Here is a 21,698-nt window from a genome sequence, read left to right on the forward strand (position 1 = left end):
AAATTACGGAACAAAATGAATCTTTCCTGAAGTTGCTTTTGTCAGAGCAAAGAGACAAGCTAGCTAATAAAACCAGTTGGATTCTTTGTATCCTGGACTATTCTGAAATCCCTCCTCATTCCCTCTAACTTCTGCTTTTATGGGTAGAAAGGGTAAGGCTGGAGCCAGGCTTCTAATCCGACCTTCTGACAGAAAATATCACAATATCCAACATGAAAATTTATTTCTGTCACCAGTCAATGTCACTTTTACCCATTAAAGAAAGAAAGAACACCCTACCAATCCACAATGCTCTTGTTGTTGTTTTGTTTTAAATACCCTGACTTACCTCATATCTCCAAACTTCTTGCTGATGGCGGTTCCCACATTACTGAAGGCTGCTGTGGCCTTCTGCCCTGCATGGCTCAAGGTCTCATGTGTTTTCTTGTACCTAGAAATAGAAGAAATCCATGGGATGCGTCAGAACACAGTCCACAAATGGAGTCATTGTAGGGAAATTCTGACTGCCTGTGAGAGAACTCCAAGAAAACAAGATAAAAGTCATGTGACCTCAGTTTCTTTAAAACACAGAATTGTTCTTGGAATGTGTTTTTGTGTTCTTCCCAGGTGTGGTGGAGAGGAGTGAATTTACTTCAGCTGGTGCTAGTCGTGTGTCTCTATGGGAAACATGTTTTGGCCCTGTGTGACTTATCCTTGTGATTGACACCCACTCCTGTGATGCATCTTAGCCCTCTGAGTATAAACTGTCTGATGCTCTGAATAAAGTTGGCTGTTGCATAGGGCTTTAGTTTGCCTTATTTTCAGACCCGGCTCCCCCAGGTTCATACTGCCCACTAGAGGGTAGGCGGGGAGTGACGAAGCAGAATAGAAAGAAAAGGAGAATCCAGGGGATGTGAGATGTGAAAGGAGCCCCTCATTCTGGAGTCTGGCTGGGGTTTCCTGCCAGCCGGGAGACAAAAGCTCTATCACCATCAACAGAATTGGTTGTGAAGGTTGCTACATTGAGACAAAGGGCCTTTTAGAGACTGACATTTCAAACATCAATGTTAAAATAGCAACAAACCATACTTCAGACCTTTGGGTTTAACTTTCCTTCTTTCATAACTGCAAATTTATAAATTTCAAAAATATTTCACACACACAAAAAAATCCATTAACTTGGAGTTTGTTTATGTCTCAGAAGAACAGACAGTATGTGGTAAGCCCTGGCTGGTGACCAGTCAGTCACACAGCAAAGGGAAGGGAGGAGGTGGATAAAAGGACCCACTAGAATTTTTTTTTCCACAGAGGTCTGAAAACAGCATATCCAAATTATGATTGCACTTTGTACATTTTACATGTGACTTTATGTTTTAATTATGAAATATTCTGACCACATGGAACAACAGAGTGCCAAGTGGTTTATATATGATCTAAGATATTAAAATACAACTTGCTTCTAATAGTAAGGCAGTTACCATAGCACAAAATGTAAAAGATTAGGATAAAAATCGCAATCATTATCACAAAGTTCTAGAGCTCTCTGATCACCTAAGGACAAACACTGAGAGTCTTCAGAAAGAAACAGTACTCAACAGAATCCAAAAGCAGTATACTGAACTCTAAATTAACTGGGCTCAATAGCATTTAAAAAAGCAAAGAGTTGGGGCTGTAGAAATGTCCAGGGGGTAGTAAGAGCATATACTGCTCTCGCAGAGGACCCACACCAGGCTACTCACAACCACCTCGGACTCCAGTTCTATTCATATATGTGCATTCACGTGTATGTGCGTACACACACACAGGCACACAAATCAAAAATAAAGAAAATTATGAAAATAAGGGTATGTGTTTACAAATAAATGAAGAAAAAACTTTAGAATTCCTTCCCAGTTACATTCTAGGTTGCTGATAGAGTTTTCACAAAGTAGTAATGGAGTCATGAAAGAAGACCTATAAAAAGTACATTCAAAAACAGAATGGGGCACTGTGGAGGTCTGGAAAACACTGCACAATATGCACATAAAACATGTTCATGCACTATGGATTAGGATTCAGAGCTAGCTTTATTCTAGAACTCTCCCTACTAATACCGATAACACAATTATGAATAAACAAACAAACAGCAACAACAAATAAATGAATAAATAAATAAAACAGTCAAGAAACAGTTTTCCTCTGCAAAATTTTTCCTGCATAGTGGCAAGGAAAGGGAAGCGTCCATTGGATGGGAAACTACTGCCACCTTTGACCTTTTCTTTTTTCCTCCATAGCCAATCCATCAAGACACCCACCTGATTTGTTTCAGTTTTCCCAGTTAGAACCAGAGCCTGCCAATTCTGCCTCCATGGTCTCTGCAGCTCTCTACTTCCCTGGCCTTGTCCCTCATCTGGGCTGTTGTAACGACTACCTAACTTATCTTCCTAATTCTGTTTTTCTCTCCCGACAGTGTCTTTTCAACATAACAGCCAAAAGAAACATTCTGCACACACCCTTCACCAAGTCTGTATGCACTGACCTTCCATGGCAGCTTTACATAACCCGGCCTCTGGCCCACACCTCCTCCCTTTGCTTCAGTCACTCAGGATGCCTCCCTTACTGCTTCCGGAAGATGCCAGACCCCATCTTAACCTGGGGGATTCTGTTCCAGTTGCTCAGCTTTGTGACACCATCACATTTGACAAGAAAGGGGTGAGGTTAATGTCAATGTCCTACTTTGAAGGGTTAAAAAGCCTGCTCGATGAGGAAGACTAGAAACCACTTTTCTCCATCCAATAGGGCCAGCCAGAGCTTCCAGGAGCCTTGGCCATGTGAGTGTCAGCATTAAAGAGGTCACAGCAAGGGAGGAAAAGGCAGTCCTAAAGTCTGAGGGTAGACTACCTGGCAGCCACCCAGCACTCACTCAAGGGACCTGGAAGACACTACAAAGGAAAAGGGAAGGGAATGGGGCAACAACTGCGATCTTCACAGGAGGCTGAGTTGGGCTACTAGAAAATTCCTTCTGATGTCAGTCTGGCACCACTTTGGCCGCGTCTTGCAATTAGCCTGCATATTTACTCCTATTGTAAGCTGGCCTATGCAGTTTAACAGTATGTGTTTGAGAAGGCTTTGAATTTTGAGATAAGACATCTTTGGAACATATGTGTGACATTCTGAACTGGATGACTCAATTTAAACCTACCCAGAAATAAGGTCATATTGTAAGCACTCAGTGTTACATTGTGTTAAAGGCACCTCCCACCCCCAAAATAGGAGGTAGGTACACACAGAGATCGGTTGATATTTGTGTTAGTGACACTTACATATCAACAATGAAAGATGCATCTCTATTTCCAGTTTCAAATTCATTGTCACAGTGCAGCCTGATGCATGGCTCAATGCACTATTTAGGATGCCAGGGCTCCTTATTTCTGAGGAATAATTTATAAATCTATTTTGTTTTGTTTTGCTTTTTATTTGTTTTTTGTTTCTCGTGTGTATGTGTGAAGCTGAGAGTTGAATCTGGGGCTTTGAGCCTTTAATGTTAAATCTGAAGGCCATTAGAAACAAGTCCTTTTGATGACACATGGTGAATGGAGCCATGGGAAGGTGCTGTGGCTCCATGGTGACAGAGCTGGCGCATCCCCTCCCCCCATAATGTCTGTCGCCTTTGAGGTGACACTGAGGTGGCTGGGTCAGTTTTTTACAGCTCCAGTTTCATGTAGACAAATAATAAAACACCGTTGCTTAAGGATTTTAAGATGTGGGGGAGACCCTGTCCCAAAGATGAACAAGGCCTGAGGGATCCCAACTAAGGTTGTCCTCTAGCCTCCATAAATATGTACATATGTGCAAAACCAACCATACACACACACACACACACACACACACAATTCTAAGGGGTGTGTGACACAATTCTAGGTGTGTGTGTGTGTGTGTTTCATTTTCCACCTCTTCATTACACATGCTGTTTAAGAACAGTTAGTAGTCATTTTGCATGGTGCTTAGAATCAATAAGCAAGAAAGATCTCAGGGGGTAGGCAGTGAGAGGGAGTTCTATGTGGGAAGTGATTACCAACACCATAGCAACCAAGGGCCTATGAGAAGTAGGTCATTGAACTCAGAATACTTAGAGCCAAGGAGCACCACTTACAGCACCGCCTACATGAAGGGTACTTCAGAGGTTGTATATTGTCCATACCCTGTCATTATAGCTGGAGTCCTGGTTGAACTTGGTCTTAAACTGAGGGAGCAATCTACTCCCACCTAGATGCTAGGGACCCAAGCCCTGGAAATGGCACTCCTGTCAGGCCACTGGTACTCTTGACTCCCAAACCGTGTTCACATTTTTACTCTTTTTAAAATTAAAATCTAATTTCATGTATTATTATGATTATGGTTTTGTTTTGTTTGCTTTTCAAGATAGGGCTTCTCTGTAGCTTTGGAGCCTGTCCTGGAACTCGCTTCATAGACCAGGCTAGCCTCCAACTCACAGAGATCTGTCTGTTTCTGCCTCCCGAACACTGGGATTAAAGGGTGCGCCACCACTGCCCGGCTCATGTATTATTATTTTATCTGTGTATAGTGTGCTGTGAGTGCATGCGTGTGTATGAGTGAGTGTGTGTGCACTTATGTGCCACAGTATGCATGTGGAGGTCAGACATCTACTCTCAGAAACTGTTCTCTCCCGATACCTTGTTGAGACATGGTCTCTCTTACTGACCCTGTAGTTATGTGTCCTGCAAGCCAGCTAGCCCAGAAGATTCCAGATTTTCCTGTCTCTGCCTCCCATATGTCTGTTGGAGTCCATATCTCTGTAGGAGTCTATATCTCTGCAGGAGTCCATATCTCTGTAGGAGTACTACAATTACAAATGTGAGCCGCCACTTTGGCCTTTTTGTGGGTTCCAGGTGTCAAACACAGGTCATTAGGGTTCAGTTAACAGGAAAATAGTCTTTGCTTATTACCAGTTGAGCTTGGTTGAAATGTTAAGCACTTAAGAGCCGGGTGAGATGTTTGGCCAGTACATAAAGTATCGTCTGTAGATCTCTTTGGGGGTTTTCCTCTCCAAACCAAATAAAAAGGATTCTATTGACTTTTTCCATGAATGCCCTTGGTAATTCACATACAACACAGGATTTACAATTTTAATAGGCAGGGCTAATATTCAAAAAGACAGAACAGTGCATGGTTTGGACTTAAGCATTTTCTACATATAACCAGAAGAAATGACTAAAACATCAACTGTTTTTAGAAGCTGTTTCACAGCATGAATGCATGTCCCCCAGGAAGAGAGTCAAAAGAGTGCATCCTCTTAACACCTGCATTTCAACATCTCATCATGGAATGCACACAAAACCATTCAGGATCATTTTCTTCCAAAGGTGTCTAAAGTCATATGTCATTAAAATATAAGTCTACCATTTCTGCCTGGAGAAATGAATCCACTTCCTGGTTTGGGTAATACAATAGAATCCAGAAGGTAAAGAGAACTAGCTGCATGAGAGATTGTGTGTGCACAACTTTTAATATTAGGTCTTCAATTGTCACTGATGCTTTGAATGCAGCAGAGCTACAAACCATTCCTCACAAAGAGAGGTAATTATCATTCGGATCATGGTGACCTGAAATCGAGCCCATCAGCAAAGGGCAAATAAGTCACAAATTGAACCTCACTATTAAAGCACTGTGAAGTCTCTGAAATGCGGCAAGTTAGGCTGTGTTCTTCTTTATGTACAGCTTAAGTACTGAGCTTTTCAAAAAAAGATGGAGGAGTTTCCACTCCTTTTAAAAAATTCCTACCCATTGTGGACCTACCATTTGGTCTGTGGCACAATGCACAGAGGTATATTAGTGGGAGTGTTTCATGGGTTCACAAAGCAGAACCCTGTTAATATATAAACAAACCCACTGGCTCTAAGGCACCCATCTGCACCCTACCTCCTTGAAACCACCCTACTGCACCCTGCCTTCTTGAGACCTAAAAGAAAACAAAAGAAGTCCCAGTGTGAAGAAAAATGGCCAAAAACAAGAGCAACAAACCCCCACCCCAATACACACAGGTGACCCCTTGTCCTGCGTCTGTATTGCTCAACTATTTCTGTAAAGGAGACAATTGCAGTTCATTTTGTAATTATTCTTGTTCATTGGGTCCTATGGCAGTTTGAATCTTATTGCTGAAGAAATTATGCCAAGATCTTTCATTAGCATACCATAGATTTTCTTTTCATTATAAATCAAACTAAATAGGTCATGATTACCTAATCACTATGCAAAGTATCGCCTCTGGGAATCACACACATTCTCTGAAAGCTGAAATTCTTTTCAGTGCTTTGAAGTCTGATTCTTCCCAGCTAACTTGCCACAGCTAATCAGTCTCTCATGTTCAGATTTTTTATCCGATAAAATATAGAATGTGTGTTAGAATGGGAGTCATGCACACTAATACAGTGGGCTTTAATTAATTTAGGGGGAAATAGTTGTCAACACTCTTTCCAACATATGATTAATAAGCCCCCTTCCCCACTTTCCCTCAGCAGCCAAGCAAACAGGGTTAGGGAAAGACTTGTTCCTGAAATTATACGGTTGATAATCTTATCTCTCCTCACTCCTAAGGGATTGGCTCTTCTCTACTAAAGAAAGTTCAACTCCATTCCTAAAAATTAGTAAGAACACAGTCATTGGATGTATTAATCTCCAAGTCCAATCCTACAGCTTTCGATGATATCCATGGACAAATGACTTACACACACACACACACACACACACACACACACACACCTCTGCCTTTAACTGTTCTCAGATTGTCCTCTCAGTCTGACATTTCTTTCTGGAGTAGTTCAGACAAGATCAAAACAGGCCACTGAGTGCCAGCTCCACCTCTGTGTCTCAGTCCTCCTGATGACAGCAGAGAGTCCCTGCAAGCCAGTAAAGCACATGGCACCATACAAGATATACACCACTAAATCACTGTTGCCTATCACGTTGGTACTGACGCGGTCTCATTCCCTGTGTACACAGAATCCAGGCTGTCGTAACTGCAGCCCATGAAGTCACAGGCATGCCCTACTGACATTGAAGTATGGACTGAATGGACGCTGTGCTGTTAAAGCATCCGCGTGAGTCACACCCCATCACTTTGCTTCCCTCATCAGCTATCTCCAAATGACTGGGATGTCTTGGTCAGACTGACCTCCAGATCCTCCCCCTGCTCTCCATGACTCTTGCTTACAATAGTCCCATGACTGATTTTCCAATTCCCACCCATACCCCTGCATAATCTATTACATAATCGAATGGAAATGATTCATAAATGTGCCCAGGCTATTTCCTGCTTCAAACTTTCCAGTAGCACTAAAGCCCTTGGCATTGAGTTCTCACTTGCCCTAGAGGCCTTAGAGGTTGTGTTGTCCACACAGCACACTGCAGACAGCCTAGACTTTCTTGAGAGACAACTGTCAAGTTGGGAGCGTAGGCCCCAGCCCCTTGCATCTATCCCAGCTCCCAGGCCTGGTCTGCACTCCAAATTCCAGCAGGCCAGGTCCTTACCCCTCCCTGGGGATGGGGTCAGGACCACTCCCCAGGGTATTTAAGTGATCTCCCAAAAGAGGAACCTGTGGTCTTCTTTTCTTCCTCTGGGGGGGGGGGGGTCGCATTTCCGTGGCTTCCCGGTTTCCCATTCGGGGCCACCCGAGAGTGCAGAACTCCTGTTAAACCTGGATATTTCTTAATTTGGCTTGTTTTGATTTGGCTTGATTGGAAATTTTGCATCAGCAGGGAGCTCATGTTAGGAAATATTTCTAACAACGACTTTTGGTTCCCGAAAGCTTCCAAGGAAGTTCATGCCTCAGAGTCTTGGCATCTACTTTTTCTCAGCTTGAAAGCTCTTCTTTAGATCATTTAGCCTTGGATCTTTCCAATCTGTCAGGTATCTGTTAGAATCAGGCTTTAGAACAAGATTGTTCTGCCTGGGACACCATACCAGCAGCCTCAGCCCTCTCTTCCAAGTCTCTAACTGGCAGATCACCTTCTACTGTTATCCTCACAGCACTTCCTGGTTGGCCCTTCCTGAAAGTTCCTCACAGGTTGTTCCTGGCAGTTCCTTACCAGTTGATTTCATTATTTGTTTCTTCCTTGTTCCCTTTCCACACTGACAGAAAGGTAGGCACATACAAATCACAATCCCAGAGAACCAAGACAACAATGAGGACCCTAAGAGAGACATACATGGATCTAATCTATATGGGAAGACGAAAAAGACAAGATCTTCTGAGTAAATTTGGAGCATGGGGACCATGGGAGAGGGCTGAAGGGGAAGGGAAACGCAGGGAGGTGAGCAGAGAAAAATGTAGAGCTTAATAAAATCAATTTTTAAAAATGGTAGAAAAGAAAAAAAAAGAATATGAGACTCTGGGAAATTTAAACCAATAAATGCAAATTTTAATTTCAAAAAAAGTTTGATAGAAATATTCCTCTCTGAACCAGAGTTATGCTTAAGTGGCAAACATATGTAGATGCCATGAAGTTTCTTCAAGGTGTCCATGGAGTATATGAAGCAGCTAGTGTTGATATGAGGTCCATTTGTCTGGCTGTTTGGTGGACAGTTCTTCACTCAAAGAGGCCATGACACCAGCTAAGGTCTAATAGCTGTCAATTTGAGGACAAATGTTCCTCCCCAGTATCCTAACTTTGTAAAGGAAACAAGCATGAATGGAGTGCCTGCAATGATGAAGACTTATATTAACATCAATAAAAAAGAAAGAAAGAAAGAAAGAAAGAAAAGAAAAGAAAGGTAGGCACTTGTCAATCCTATTATCCTGAGGTCTAGAGTAGCCTGGAGGTAGTAAGTACCTAACTGTAGACATTCATTAACTCTTGGATAAACAACTGGGTAGGACCCTTTAATGGCTTTCTGATCCCTGAAGAAGAAAGATAACTTTCTGCCTCTCCTCCCAAACTAAGAATACTAACTGGACGGGCTTCTTAGGAGTAGAGCCTTCTCTCCTGCAGTGCCATCACTGACTGTCACCCTCAAGAGGCACCACCTGTCTCTCTCTTGGACTGATTACATTCTGGGGACTCCTGGGAAACCCTGCTCTACCCAAGCCCTGGAGTGGCCACATCTCCACACAAAGCTCCTATCCTGTTTCACACTCCCACAGTGTCCTGTATTTATCATTCCTGAACAAACCAAACAAAACTCTTATCTTTCTAATTCTATAACCCCAGGGACTAAATCTGTGCTGTTCATCCAAGAAGTTTTCCACCCAGTAGACTGCTTGGCTACACCAATTTGCTTTTCAGACACGAAAACACAGAGACTACCCATTCTTCCCGGCATGAATAGCCTGAAGACTTCCTGGAACCTGCCTGCTGCGAGTCCACATTCCAGGATGCACGTGCCTCTCTCCTCTTCCTGCCGTGATCCCAGCTTGGCATACTGGACACACCCTGCACGGCTATTCCTTCCTCTCCTTCCTCCCCACCTTCAGCCACTAAACTACTGTGCTCACATTTGGTTATCTAACTCCTGAAGTGATTAGGGAGGTCAGATGAAGCAATTCTTCTTATTCCTGTACCCCAGAGCGAAGTTTAGATTAGTATGACTCGAAAGCCAGAGACCTAAATTCAGTACAGAGGGAACTAGATGGTGTCCAGCCACACACTGTCAGAAAAATTCATTGGTATTTGTCATTAAATGGCAAAGACATAAACCTAGACCTTTGATAGATAAACATATTTAATCTAGTGCCTAATGCCCCACCATCCTTTCCTGGAGGTTGTTCCTATGGTGGTGTTGCAGTACTATTTTAAGTTGATGTACACAGGTATGTGATTTATAACCTTTTCGCAGCTGTCATTCTCAGAGGAGGGAAGGTTGGCTAGCAAGCCCCTGGAGAAAAACTTCAAAGACCCCGGAATCCATGCTCTCTTCCTCTAGGATGCATCCTAGCTAGATGAAGCTTTGGACATGTGCACATCGCAACTGGGAAGACACATGGACCACACCGCAGGTGAAGAGAAACAACTGTTCACATTGGAAACAAAGGCAGCTACTCTGGGGAGCTTCAGGCTCCTTTCAGATCCAGCTCCTCATACAAAGGACATCTTCCAGAGCACCGAAAGTTCTTAGACATCAGTGCTTAAGAACTAGCAGGTGAAATTAGCATCTCACAAAAATGGAAATAGTTGCTGTCAATCATTGGTGGTACTTTTTACTGCCAGGTACTAAGCTCAGGGGCAGAGAACTGCAAAGAGCAAAACTGATTACCACATAGGTACTAGACGAACATGGAGACAGTATTTTCACATGCTAATGAATGAAGCAGAAAAGAAATACATAACTCAATGTCAAAAGAATTCTTGAAGACTGACCTTGGGTCTAAAGTTAAGGCTTGGGATAGGAAGCCCTTCTGATTTCCCATCAGCCACTAGTACTCCACACACAAAAAGAAGAAAAAAATCTTATATGTAAAACCTTTTCCATATAAGAGCAGTTAACAAGGAAAATGTTTAAATCATCAAAAAGAACCATACATGGGTCTAATTTCAGCATGTGAAATTTTATTTGTGTTTTAAAATTTCAAGTACTTTATAATAAAGTCTTAACAAAAATATTTTTTAAAAAAGAGTCATAGCTAAACATCTCACGTATGTTAAAAAAGAATCCAATATGTTCACCTGTACAAAATAAGAACATTGCAAGCCAAACAACTTGTCGGTCCAAGTCCAACTTTAACTATTCGACAAGAGAAACATAAGGTATATTTCCAAAGAGAAGAGGCCAGAGCTTTCATTTTAGTTAGTTTCCCACAATCTGTACAAGAACTGTGAATGAATTTTTAGATTAATTGAAAATAGAAGCCAGGTGGGCAGTGGTGGCGCACGCCTTTAATCCCAGTACTTGGGAAGCAGAGGCAGACGGATCTCTGTAAGTTCGAGGCCAGCCTGGTCTACGAGACTTAGTTCTAGGACAGGCTCCAAAGCTACAGAGAAACCCAGTCTCAAAAAATCAGGGAAAAAAATGAAAATATATAGCAAGCGTCTCATATTTTGAAAAAAAAAACCCTGTTCATTTCCAGTTTCTGAGGAAAGATGACGAGAGGCTGAGGAGATGGTTCAGCTGAGGCAGCACCTGCTGCAGATGCATGAGGACTTGGGTTTGTATCCCTAAGAACCTACCAACAAATTGAGCACTACAGCATGTGCCTGTAATCCCACTGCTGGAGAGATCCCGAGAGTTCACCGACAAGAGGAATTGATAAGCTCCAAGTACAGTAGAATGTTTTTGACCTTGACTCATTAGATAATATGGAAGGTGATCCAGCATCTGCAGAACCTTTGTGGCTTATAGCTGCAAGGCTTGACACAGACCTCACAGGGCAGATCACACGAGGGGCTAGAATTCTCCCTCGACAAGCAGGGTCTGGGCCTATGTGAGTGCACCCTGATGCTCAGACATTCATTCAAGTCTCTCAGTTTGAAAAGACCGACCAAGGAGAACTAACACAAAGCCATGGGGAAACTCAATACGCAGTGCTAAACAGTGAGAAACTTTCCTCCGTTGAGTGTTCAGAACATGGTTACCCTCAACAGCGGTAGAGTGAGGGTGTCGGTGTCTGGCTCCATACCAAAGTTCTACCCTCTCTATTAATATTTCCTTCATTTCTGTCATCTCTCTTACAACAGTCCTGATTCTGGGACTCTAAAACAATTCATTGTGCCACCTTTCAAATTTTGGAAAAACAGCGTCAGCAAGTGTCATCAGGAGACGAGTTTGTAGACTCTGTGCTGTCCCCGAAGGATTTGTGAGCAGTTTTAGGCATGTGCTCTAGCGCTTTACCCCACGCCCAGCTGTTTGTCATCACTTTTGTGTCTGGCTCTGATGAACGACACTTATCTTGAACGGAACAGAAAACTGGCAATGATGAACTAACTCTGTCAGAGGCCTACACATCCCTTGTTCCAGGAAACAGCTAACTTCAAAACACAGTCCTGCCCTGATGCCAGCCAAAGATGCCTGAAGGCCAGGAATCTTTCTTTACATGGGCTATCTAACGCTGGTCGGGTGTGAGGGTTGCCAGAGGGACGAGCAGGCAACTCTAACTTTACTACTGTCTCATCCCAATGCCAAGTCTCCTGGCCTTTCCATCCCATGATAACTGATAGTCACCAAGGTAACAGGATCAGAAAGAGACACAACAAGAGTGAAAAGAAGAAGCACTCAACTTTCCGGGAAGCCTCTGCCAGCATTCCCAGGAGACATGAGATAAAGGTACCAACTCATTCCAGTCAGAATGGCTAGCTTCAATAAATAAATCTGACAGAAAATGTTAAAAAAAGATGTGGAGAGATAGGAATCTAATACTCTCTTGGTGGGGTACAAAGTAATATAGGCATTGTGGAAATCAGTTTTGAGATTTACCAATTATTAAAAATAGAACTATCATATGACCCAATTATTTCATTCCTGGGACTATCCCGAGAATCCTATAACCTATCACAGAGATGTGTGCAATCCCATGTTTATCACTGCTTCTTTTCCTATAGCAAAGAGTTGTGACTCAACAGATAAATGGATAATGAAAATCCACTATGTATATTCATGTATATATGCATACACACATATGCATAAATATATGCATATATACAAGTATACATATACTTTACATGTATGTGCATATAATATAGTATATAGATAGTCTATTTTCATAGATAGACAAATAGATTTAGATTAGATATAGATATAGTGGAATACTATTTAGCTCAAAAGTAAATATAATCACACAATTTGCAGGAAAATGGATGGATTTAAAATATATAATATTAAGTGAGGTTACATAATCTCTGAAATAAATATTCATATTCTCCCTCATATGCACAATCTATGTTAAGCCAAATGTATGTGGGGGCATACCATGTAGAAATGAAACAAGAAAGGCTAATGTTAGGGCATAAGAAAGGATGGGATGTGGATAACGGACATGAGTTATGAAAGAGAATGTAAAGCCACTTGTTTTTCTAGTTCTCACTCTGTCGTGGAATTTTTGGTTTTCATGGTGGATAGATGTATAAAGATATATTTGGTAGTGAAAGTATAAATCCACTGTACATAGCTGCTTCTATAAATGACTTTTCTAACTGCACAGAAGTACACTGAGGTACATAGACTTTGGGTCTGGTTCACTTTGGAGTGGTTTTCCTCTGCAAAATTCTTACAACAAAGTTGATAAATGAAACAAAGATCAGTCTAAATGGAATAAGAGTTTGGTTGTTTGATGTTTGGTGTCTCATAGGCTGGCATCTAACTTAGTATGTAACTGAGGATGACCTTAAATTTCTGATCCTCCTACCTCCACCTCCTCAGTGCTAGAAGGGAAAGGAAAGAAAGCCCATCACACCTTCATGCCATACTAACGCATGAACCCAGGATTTTCTGTATCCAGGCAAGCACTCTACCAGCTACATCCTTCGGTCCAGGAATTAAGAGCCTTAATCCACACAAGTTTATCGCAGGAAGGTCTTTGATAGTTTGCTATTCGTGCAATATACTTACTATCACTCGTATTTCTTTCCTTTGCTCCTAAAGAAAATACTTTCTTTACACTTACAAGCCCCAAACAACCTGGTAGGGAGCACCAGAGGAAAACTGGAAGAGCAGCGAGACCGCAGACTCCCTAACTCCCTGAAGCTCTGCCCATACTCACGCAGTTGTGGTCTGCATGTCATGCCAGCTTCGGCTGAAGTTCTGCTTTAGCTCGTTCATCAGGTTCATGCCAAGTTTCTGTTTGATCTCAACCAGATGTCTTTCTTTTGCTGACAAAACTTGTCGCAATGTTGTGATTTCGTCTTCTAGCTACAGGTAAGAGAAAAAAAAATGACAGGGTGAAACATCAGAGTGAGTGAAAAATGTATTTCCAAAAGATTGTGATGCTTCCGTGCAGTCCTGTTAGGGGCCTCACGCTGCCAACGCCAAAGCTTAACTATGCAAAGAGACTTCAGGTGTCTGCCAGTTTCCTCAGCATTCTGGGTGTTTCAAAATAGGGAACTTTGTCTCATTTACATCCAAAGTATCACTTTATTTCTGACCACAACTTGTGGATAATCCTGCCACGCATCTTGCAAACGCCTTCCTTGGATCACCAAGGAAGCTGCTGAAGAACAGTGGCTTTTGAAACAGAGTCTATTCTGTGGCAAAAGGATGACTTTTTCCCAGTGCCAAACAGTAGGAATCGCGCTTGGACTTTTCATCTTCTGTTTTGACCCTGGTGAGGACTGAACCCGCGGCCTCACATGCATGATACACAAGTACTCTGAACTGTTCCCCAGATGGGAACCCTCACAACACAGATAACCACTTCAGGAACAAAGACACAGAGAAGAAGCATTTTACATAGCACACTATGAAAGAACAAAATCTTGGAGAGATTTTAGCAACAGGAAAATGTTCCTATAGTTTAATGGTATACATTTCTTTATGTTCATGGAATGTTTTTATATGTATTTGGAAACATTTCCAGGAGAGAGACTGAATCACATGTTCCATACATATTTATAATCAGTAGAAGTGTGTCTTTTTCTTGATGACCAAGTCTTCTGTGTACATGGCTAGGCTGCCAGCTGAAAGAGAAGGCCGCTCTGACTACCTGAGGTGCACACGTTAGTCTCCCGCTACGAGAGAACACAGTGTTATTTTAAAACCACAGTTTCTCTGTTCGTTATTACCCTGTCATATTCCACTTTTTTATTTTTGTCGAAGTGTCTTCCTGTATTTCGTCTCCTGCCTAATATGGATATCTCTTGTTCCTTTTCCACAGACAATGCTTGGGTATCGCATCTTCCTCTCCTCTTCGATAGCTAGAGCCCTCCTGCTTCTTTCGCTTTGAGTGACTGAAATTACTGGGAGTCTGGTTCTTTCTTGGAGTGGGATGGATATGTAGGATGTTTCTGTGGTTCCTATTGTGTGAAAAAAAAAAACCCTGGGAAAACTTTTCACTTGCAGAAGTAACTGACTGCTGTAGGGCTGGAGAAAGGGCACAGATCTTGATAGTTCAGCCTCATGCACATGGAGTTTTGTAGATACATCAAGTCCAAAGTGAGATCAAGAGCAGGTATATCACATTGACCGAAGCATTTAGACTACCTTTTAACTCAGCATAATTTTTTTCTTCATTAGAGATAGATATTTGGTTTTTTTAATTTACTTTTAAATATTTATTTCTTTGAGACAGGGTCTCACTATATAATGCTGGCTGGCCTAGAATACACTATTTGGGGTTATTTGATGTTTCTTGACTCCCTAGACAATCCCCATGTGAGAAATATTTATGACCAAGGTTAGATACTTTAATTGATTATTTACATATGATTAGTAAGAAAACAAGTGCTAGCGAAGATGTGAAGGAATGGAACCTTTACGTGTTGCTTCATTAAAAAAAGGCTATTTCAGCACTGTAGAACACTGTCTGGTTTCCCAAAGCTAAATGCCAAACTACAATTTGGTCTAGTAGTATCATTTTGACGTATATACCCCAAGAAATTTAGAATACATGTGTTAACAGTAACACAGTTTATAACCAAAACAGCCCACATGTCCCTCAAAGGTTTAACACAGCAAACTGTGTTTATGCATAAAGTAAGATATGGTGCATTCATACCAAAAAATGAACTCTTAATACATGTACCTGTGTGGATGAACCTTGAACCTTGAGCATGTTTCTGCATGGGTAAACCTTGAAAATATTAGGCTTAAGAAAAAGAAACCAGACACCTAGAGCTCACATAGCATGTGAGTCCACACACACTGAACTACTCAGAATAGGCAAAGTCCCAGAGAGAGAGGACAGCATGGTGGTTGTCAGAAACTAGCTGAAGGGTAAGGTATGAGAATGGCTTGATGTATATGGTTTCCTTTCAGAAGGGGTGACAAACATTTGTGTTTTAGAGACTCAAGTAATGACTACAGAATGTTGTATATTTGTTGACCGTGTTAAATAAACTTATCTACATAAAAATACAAAAAAAGCAAATTAACTAAGCTGGATTTGCTAAAAAATTAACTTTAATACACAATTTATGTTGTAAGATTGGAAATTTAATTTTCTGTTTGAGTTGCTACATTGTAAGGAATTTATAACACACAGTCAGAAGAAATGTTTTGATAATCTGTTCATTGTCGGTAAGTCATTCTGCACATGGCCTCAACACCAGCCTCTTTTGGCTGAGATCCCCGGAGAACTAAGATTAAAATGCTCCTCCAGGAATTGGGAGAAAAAGGCCCAGGGTCAAGTCAGCCTTTTCCAATCTTCATAGCCTGAAGGCAGTGTGTGTTCTTGGACCTCGCACCCAGTGAGGAAGAAATCAAAAGAGAGGAAAAAGTTTCAAAATAGGTTCTGCCTTCTGATGATGCTGCCTGGCATTTTAATCACCTATTTTTTGTTTGTTTGAGTCATCCTATCTAGGAACATTGGCGGTACCAAATTGTTATATAATCACAAATTGCTAGCACTGGTGCCAATACTTCCATCTTTCCAAAGACAGGCACGTTACAGAACACGGCACATTAAATGCAGCTCAGAGGAAACAAAAGGTAAAGACAACAAGAATTATTGAGTGAGTGTATCTGAAAAGAGCGATCATTAGATATTTAAAGACCTTAAGCAGCTGGTGACAAGATAGAACATATATCAGAAATGAACCAGTACTTTGTAATATAGTGATAAGATCCATAGAATCACACACTCCACTTTGGGCATTAGCAATAGAGATTTTTGATTAAGCTGCAAAATAACTCTAGCTAATGATAAATAGTCATTGGACACGTATGCACACACCGCTGCACCAGATAGGGTCTGTAGGAAGTTGAGGCCTACCAGGTCAAAAGGAGCAAACCTGGAGTCTGCCTGGTGCTGTCAGAGGTCCTGATAATGCCTAGCCAATGAGGGACAACCCTGCGAACAGTCAACGGATCAGAACACCTGGGTGCTGGCAGGGTTTATAAGTTTCTCCCCATTGTAAAATAAATGAATCTTCTGTTTGCCTTCTACCTGACTCCCAGTGTCTGAGACATTGACACTGTGCCTTCTCACCCCCTCCCCCTAGGAAGACGCTAGGGCCCAGCAACTAGGGATAATACTGGTTTTGTGTCCAAGGAATTTTAAGAATACAAGCATAACATAATAAAAGAAACTACAGTTCAAGTTGTGTACAAAACATGTTGGCTGTGTGGATCTACAAACTTAGAAGATGGTCTGAGGACAGCCTCATCAGGGCAGTAACTAAAAGTATGGGGTGAAGAAGGCTGAGAGACGGCCATAGGAAGCTATTAGGGAACTAAGAAGAGGTGCGAACTGGAGTCTGTGTACTGGCAGACCCAAGACTGCTTTGGACAAACAGAGATAAGCTGTCTTTATCCATAGAGGTCTCGCTCTGCCATAGGATTGCACTTCACCCGATAAAAGAGAGATCTCCAAAAGACTGGTCTCTGAGGAATCTTTACCTTGATTTGTGAATGAAGAGGGCGTGCACATACCATGAGGCATATGGGGAAGTCACAGAACAACCTGTGGGACTTGATCTCTCCTATCCCTACATGAGTGTCAGCGCTGTCACTCAAGCCATCGGGTTTGGCCACAGGCACCTTTAACTGCTGACCCATCTGCTGGCCTCGGAGGAGTCTTCATACCCCATGCCTAAGAAACTCAACAAGACCTTCCAGATGCAGAGAGGATCTGCTTTTGACCTAGGAGATCATCTGTGGAGAGTTGAGACAGGGGCTGAGCTTTTCTGTTGAGAAGACTGAGAGTCGTCTCTATGTTCTTATGGTAACTGGATCCTCGCAGTGCCAATAAAACCTGAATGTATCTGGTGTGCAAAGGCCCTGCTCTGCTGCCTGTGCATAGGCAGGACATTCTTTGCAAGAGAGAAAGGGTAGGGAAGCTGACTTGGGAAAAGAGCAAGGCCAAGGTGGGGGTAGCAAGGGAGAAGAAATGGGCAAGGGAAATTTGCAAGGATACATGTGCCTGTCATTTCACTGTCTGGGGGACAGGCCCAAAACAAGTGTCTCTGGAAGTCATGATGCTAACTTTAACACTCGTTGACTCTTTATCTCTGAAGCTCCCAGAAATAAAACAGAAAGCATTAAAGGCCAGTGCACCATAAAGGATGGAATCATGAATCCCTGTAACCTAAACACAGTCATAAAGCGTTTCGTATCAGGATCAGGATTCTGACCTCAAGAGTATCAGAAATGAAACTTGCTGGAAGCAAGATGCTGTGACCAAGAAGACAGGGAAGTCTGAGAATGCTGCTGAGCACTTGCTCTCAGGAAGCATCCATCTCAAACCAACGCTTCCTTTTTCCTTGATAATAAGAACAATATACGCCAACAAGTGCACACTGAATTGTGTGACGTGTGTACACACCCATCCTAGAACACAGATAAACTAAGACATTTTATAGGAGTCATTCTGCTACAGAAGTCTTCTTGAGCTGACACTGGGGCTCTTGTAGTGAAGGATTTAAGGTCTAACTTCACGTCAACAAGCCTGCAACAGTTTACAGAACATAATTTTTAGACACTACAGTTGACATAAACAGGTCATAGAACAGAATTTTGAGTCATGAGACCATGTGAAGTTAGCCTATTACCCATTAAGGTGACCTTTGTTCTGCACTCTGGCATGCATGACCATTCAGTGGCCACACAGAAGTCCAGGTAAAAAGCCAGAATATTCTGTTAGAGGCAGTGCACTTGCTGAAATACATTCCAGTCATGTTGGAGGACCAAGTTGGTCTGTTATTTTAAAATGGGACTAATTTAAGGGCAGGCACACAAAAACAATGTCACACAATGTTGTCTACATATAGACTACATAATGACACCTGTATTTGATACAAAACAAAACATAGAAACAGAGTAAAATAGTGTTTGCTGAATGTTGGGGAGGGAAAGAGGGAAATGATGAGAAAATGGTCAAAGGATACACAATTATTTTAGATAAGAGTAAGTTCTGAGGTTCTACCACCATTCAGTAGGATAATAATATTGGTTATGCATTTCAAAATAACTAGGAAACTGAATGGTCTCAGCACAAAGAAAAACTAAATATGTAAGGCAGCAGATACACGCTGCATCTTTATTTGGCTGCCACACGCTATCCACACATACGAATATATCACACTGTATCCCATAGATACATCCTACTGTTATGTGTGGATAAAAATAAAATGAAAACTTATAATGGAGTGTATTAATAAACATTAGTGGAACCCAACTCAGAAGGCAGGCAGAAGAACTGTTAGTTCCAGGTCAGCCTGGGTTACCTAGCAAGATTCATCCTCAACAAAACACAATTAAAATAATAAAATTACAGAATAAAACTTAAAGAATGTATTGCAATTCATTAAGACCTTACATTGATAACAGTGAGCTAGTATAGCGTAGCAGCTGTGCCGGACCCAAGGCTGTGTCCTGAGCCAGTGGAGAGGTGACAAACAGAAGGACGGGAAAGCCACACTTTCGTGAGGAATGAGCTCATGCCAGCCTGTGAATCGGGTGCCGAAGGAATGATCACGTCTACCTCTCCTCTTCTCCTGCTTCATTCTGCTCTAGGAGCCCACCTCCAGCCCTCTCCAAGAAACAGACATCTCTCACTGTGAGTCAACGGGCGAGAGGGTCCCACCTACCAAACGCTGGGCACAGACCTAAGCTTAGGATGAGACTGGCATTTTCCTCTCCTTTAGGACAGCAGGTACAAATGCTCCAATTAAGTTCTAATTAATTGTAGCTTACTTCTCCACCCGCAGAGTCTCATTGTTCTTCAAAAGAGTCAAGTCAGCTGATTTCATGATTGACATTTTCGTTAAAGTAATAAACATGTTGAAGAATTGCTTTTTAAAAAGAGATTGTGGCTATGCTGTGGTTTCTTTATTGTTTTTTGTGTTTGAGTCAAGATTTTGTATATGTAGTCCAAACAAGTCTGGAACTCACTCCACATCCCAGGCCAACCTCCACTCTTCATCTTCCTGCCTCAGCCTCCTGAAGGCAAGGATAACAAGTACGCGTGGCCACACCTGGTCTGTCCCAAAGCTTTAAACACATTCCTTCTGATTCCTTAAGTACTTAACATTTGCACAACATCTCTACACTAAGGAAAACAAGAAGCACATACTTAACACAACTTGTTATTGTAGATTGCACAGCACCATCCACCACTTTACCACTGCAGACACAACCAGCATTATAAAACCCCTTGGGAAAAATGAATCATCCTGCGATGTGTTCATTTATGACACTTTATTACATGACAGACAACATAATTGCAACATGGGACCTGTATTGAGCAAAAGACAGAAATAGAAGATTGCTGAACATACCTGAACTAATTCTGCCTTTAACTCTTCCTTCTCCTCCTCAGAGAGCATGCTAGAGAAGTCAGCACTGGCTATCGCATCCTCATCTCTTCCTTGCAGTGGTTCCGTCTCCAGCAAGCCTTCAGGCAGAAGTGACAAAACATAGAGTGATGATCATACATTTAGCCATCTTTCCCTTTTGTATCCTGGAGAACTCTGAATACCGACTTAATCTCACACTAAAAGCCAACAAAAACTCACCCAAAGAAAAACAAGAGCAAAGCCTTTATGCTAAATGTGTGAACGCCAAGAGAGCAAATATTGAGAAGTCTAAAACCAAAGAAACAATCAAAGAACCTGAGTGCAAGGGAAAAGCCAGAATGTAAACAAAGAGCTGGAGAGATAGTCAGTGGCATGTACTACCCTTACAGATGACCCGAGTTCAATTCCTATGTCAGGAAAGTCACAACCTCCTGTAACTCCAGCTCCAGGGGATCCCACATCTCTGAATAGAAGGTACCTGCTCTCACATATACACATACCTCCACAACACATACATATAATTCTGAAAATAAAAGACATCTTTTAAAAAATATAAACAGCCTGGCGGTGGTGGCGCAAGCCTTTAATCCCAGCACTCGGGAGGCAGAGACAGGCGGATCTCTGGGAGTTTGAGGCCAGCCTGGTCTACAAGAGCTAGTTCCGGGACAGGCACCAAAGCTACAGAGAAACTCTGTCTCGAAAAACAAACAAAAAAATATATAAACAAAGCAAGCTGTCACCCAATTTACTTGGGTCATACAGGTTCACTTTTAACTGCTGCAAGGGTTCAGGGAGCAGAAAAAGAAGTTCACCCAGGGAAAGAAAGACAGAGTGAGACTTCAGATAAGCCTTCCTTCCCTGCAGGCCTGGCTTTGAAGCTTATAGCTGAGCAACAGATGGAGAGAGAGAGAGAGAGAGAGAGAGAGAGAGAGAGAGAGAGAGGACTCTCTCTCTACCTCAGGAACTCATTACCCTATAGTGGACTAAATATAAGCCTACTGCTTAGATGCACTTTGCCTGCAAACATTCAGAGCCCAGAAAACTATTTTCTATTTTTGATATGGTAACATTCAGAGGCTGGAACAACCACACATAGAGGAAACACAGAAACAAATGGTTCCCCAAAGAGGAAAAGGTACTTGGAGTTTTGATGCTATCCTGTACCACAGACTAAAGCCATGCTAACTCAACTTGCAACTAAAGATGCCCTATTAGTTAAGATAGACAATCCCTAGGCATGCCCTGGGCCATCTGGCTACCCAGCTCATTGATCTGTGTTGCCTGGGGAACCCAGAGCATATCCACAAACATGTTCAAAAAATTATTTATGACATGGTACATGGCTG

The 21,698-nt window shown here is 42.0% G+C and overlaps 1 protein-coding gene across 3 annotated transcripts in view; it reads right to left on the bottom strand.

Moving 5' to 3' along the window:
- Tpd52l1 (TPD52 like 1) overlaps positions 1 to 21,698 on the bottom strand; it is a 101,593-nt gene that overhangs the window by 14,123 nt on the left and 65,772 nt on the right. For all 3 annotated transcript variants that reach the window (XM_041654932.1, XM_041654931.1, XM_041654933.1), the window contains exons 2-4: positions 20,335 to 20,450; positions 13,665 to 13,813; positions 329 to 430 (exon numbers count right to left, since the gene is read on the bottom strand). In XM_041654932.1, coding sequence (XP_041510866.1) covers positions 329 to 430; positions 13,665 to 13,813; positions 20,335 to 20,450 — 367 coding nt within the window. The remainder of the gene's footprint in view (positions 1 to 328; positions 431 to 13,664; positions 13,814 to 20,334; positions 20,451 to 21,698) is intronic.

The sequence above is a fragment of the Microtus oregoni genome, unplaced genomic scaffold (genome assembly GCF_018167655.1).
Source record: "Microtus oregoni isolate MIOR12 unplaced genomic scaffold, Mior012 000006F_ref0000085, whole genome shotgun sequence".
NCBI classification, from domain to species: Eukaryota; Metazoa; Chordata; class Mammalia; order Rodentia; family Cricetidae; genus Microtus; species Microtus oregoni.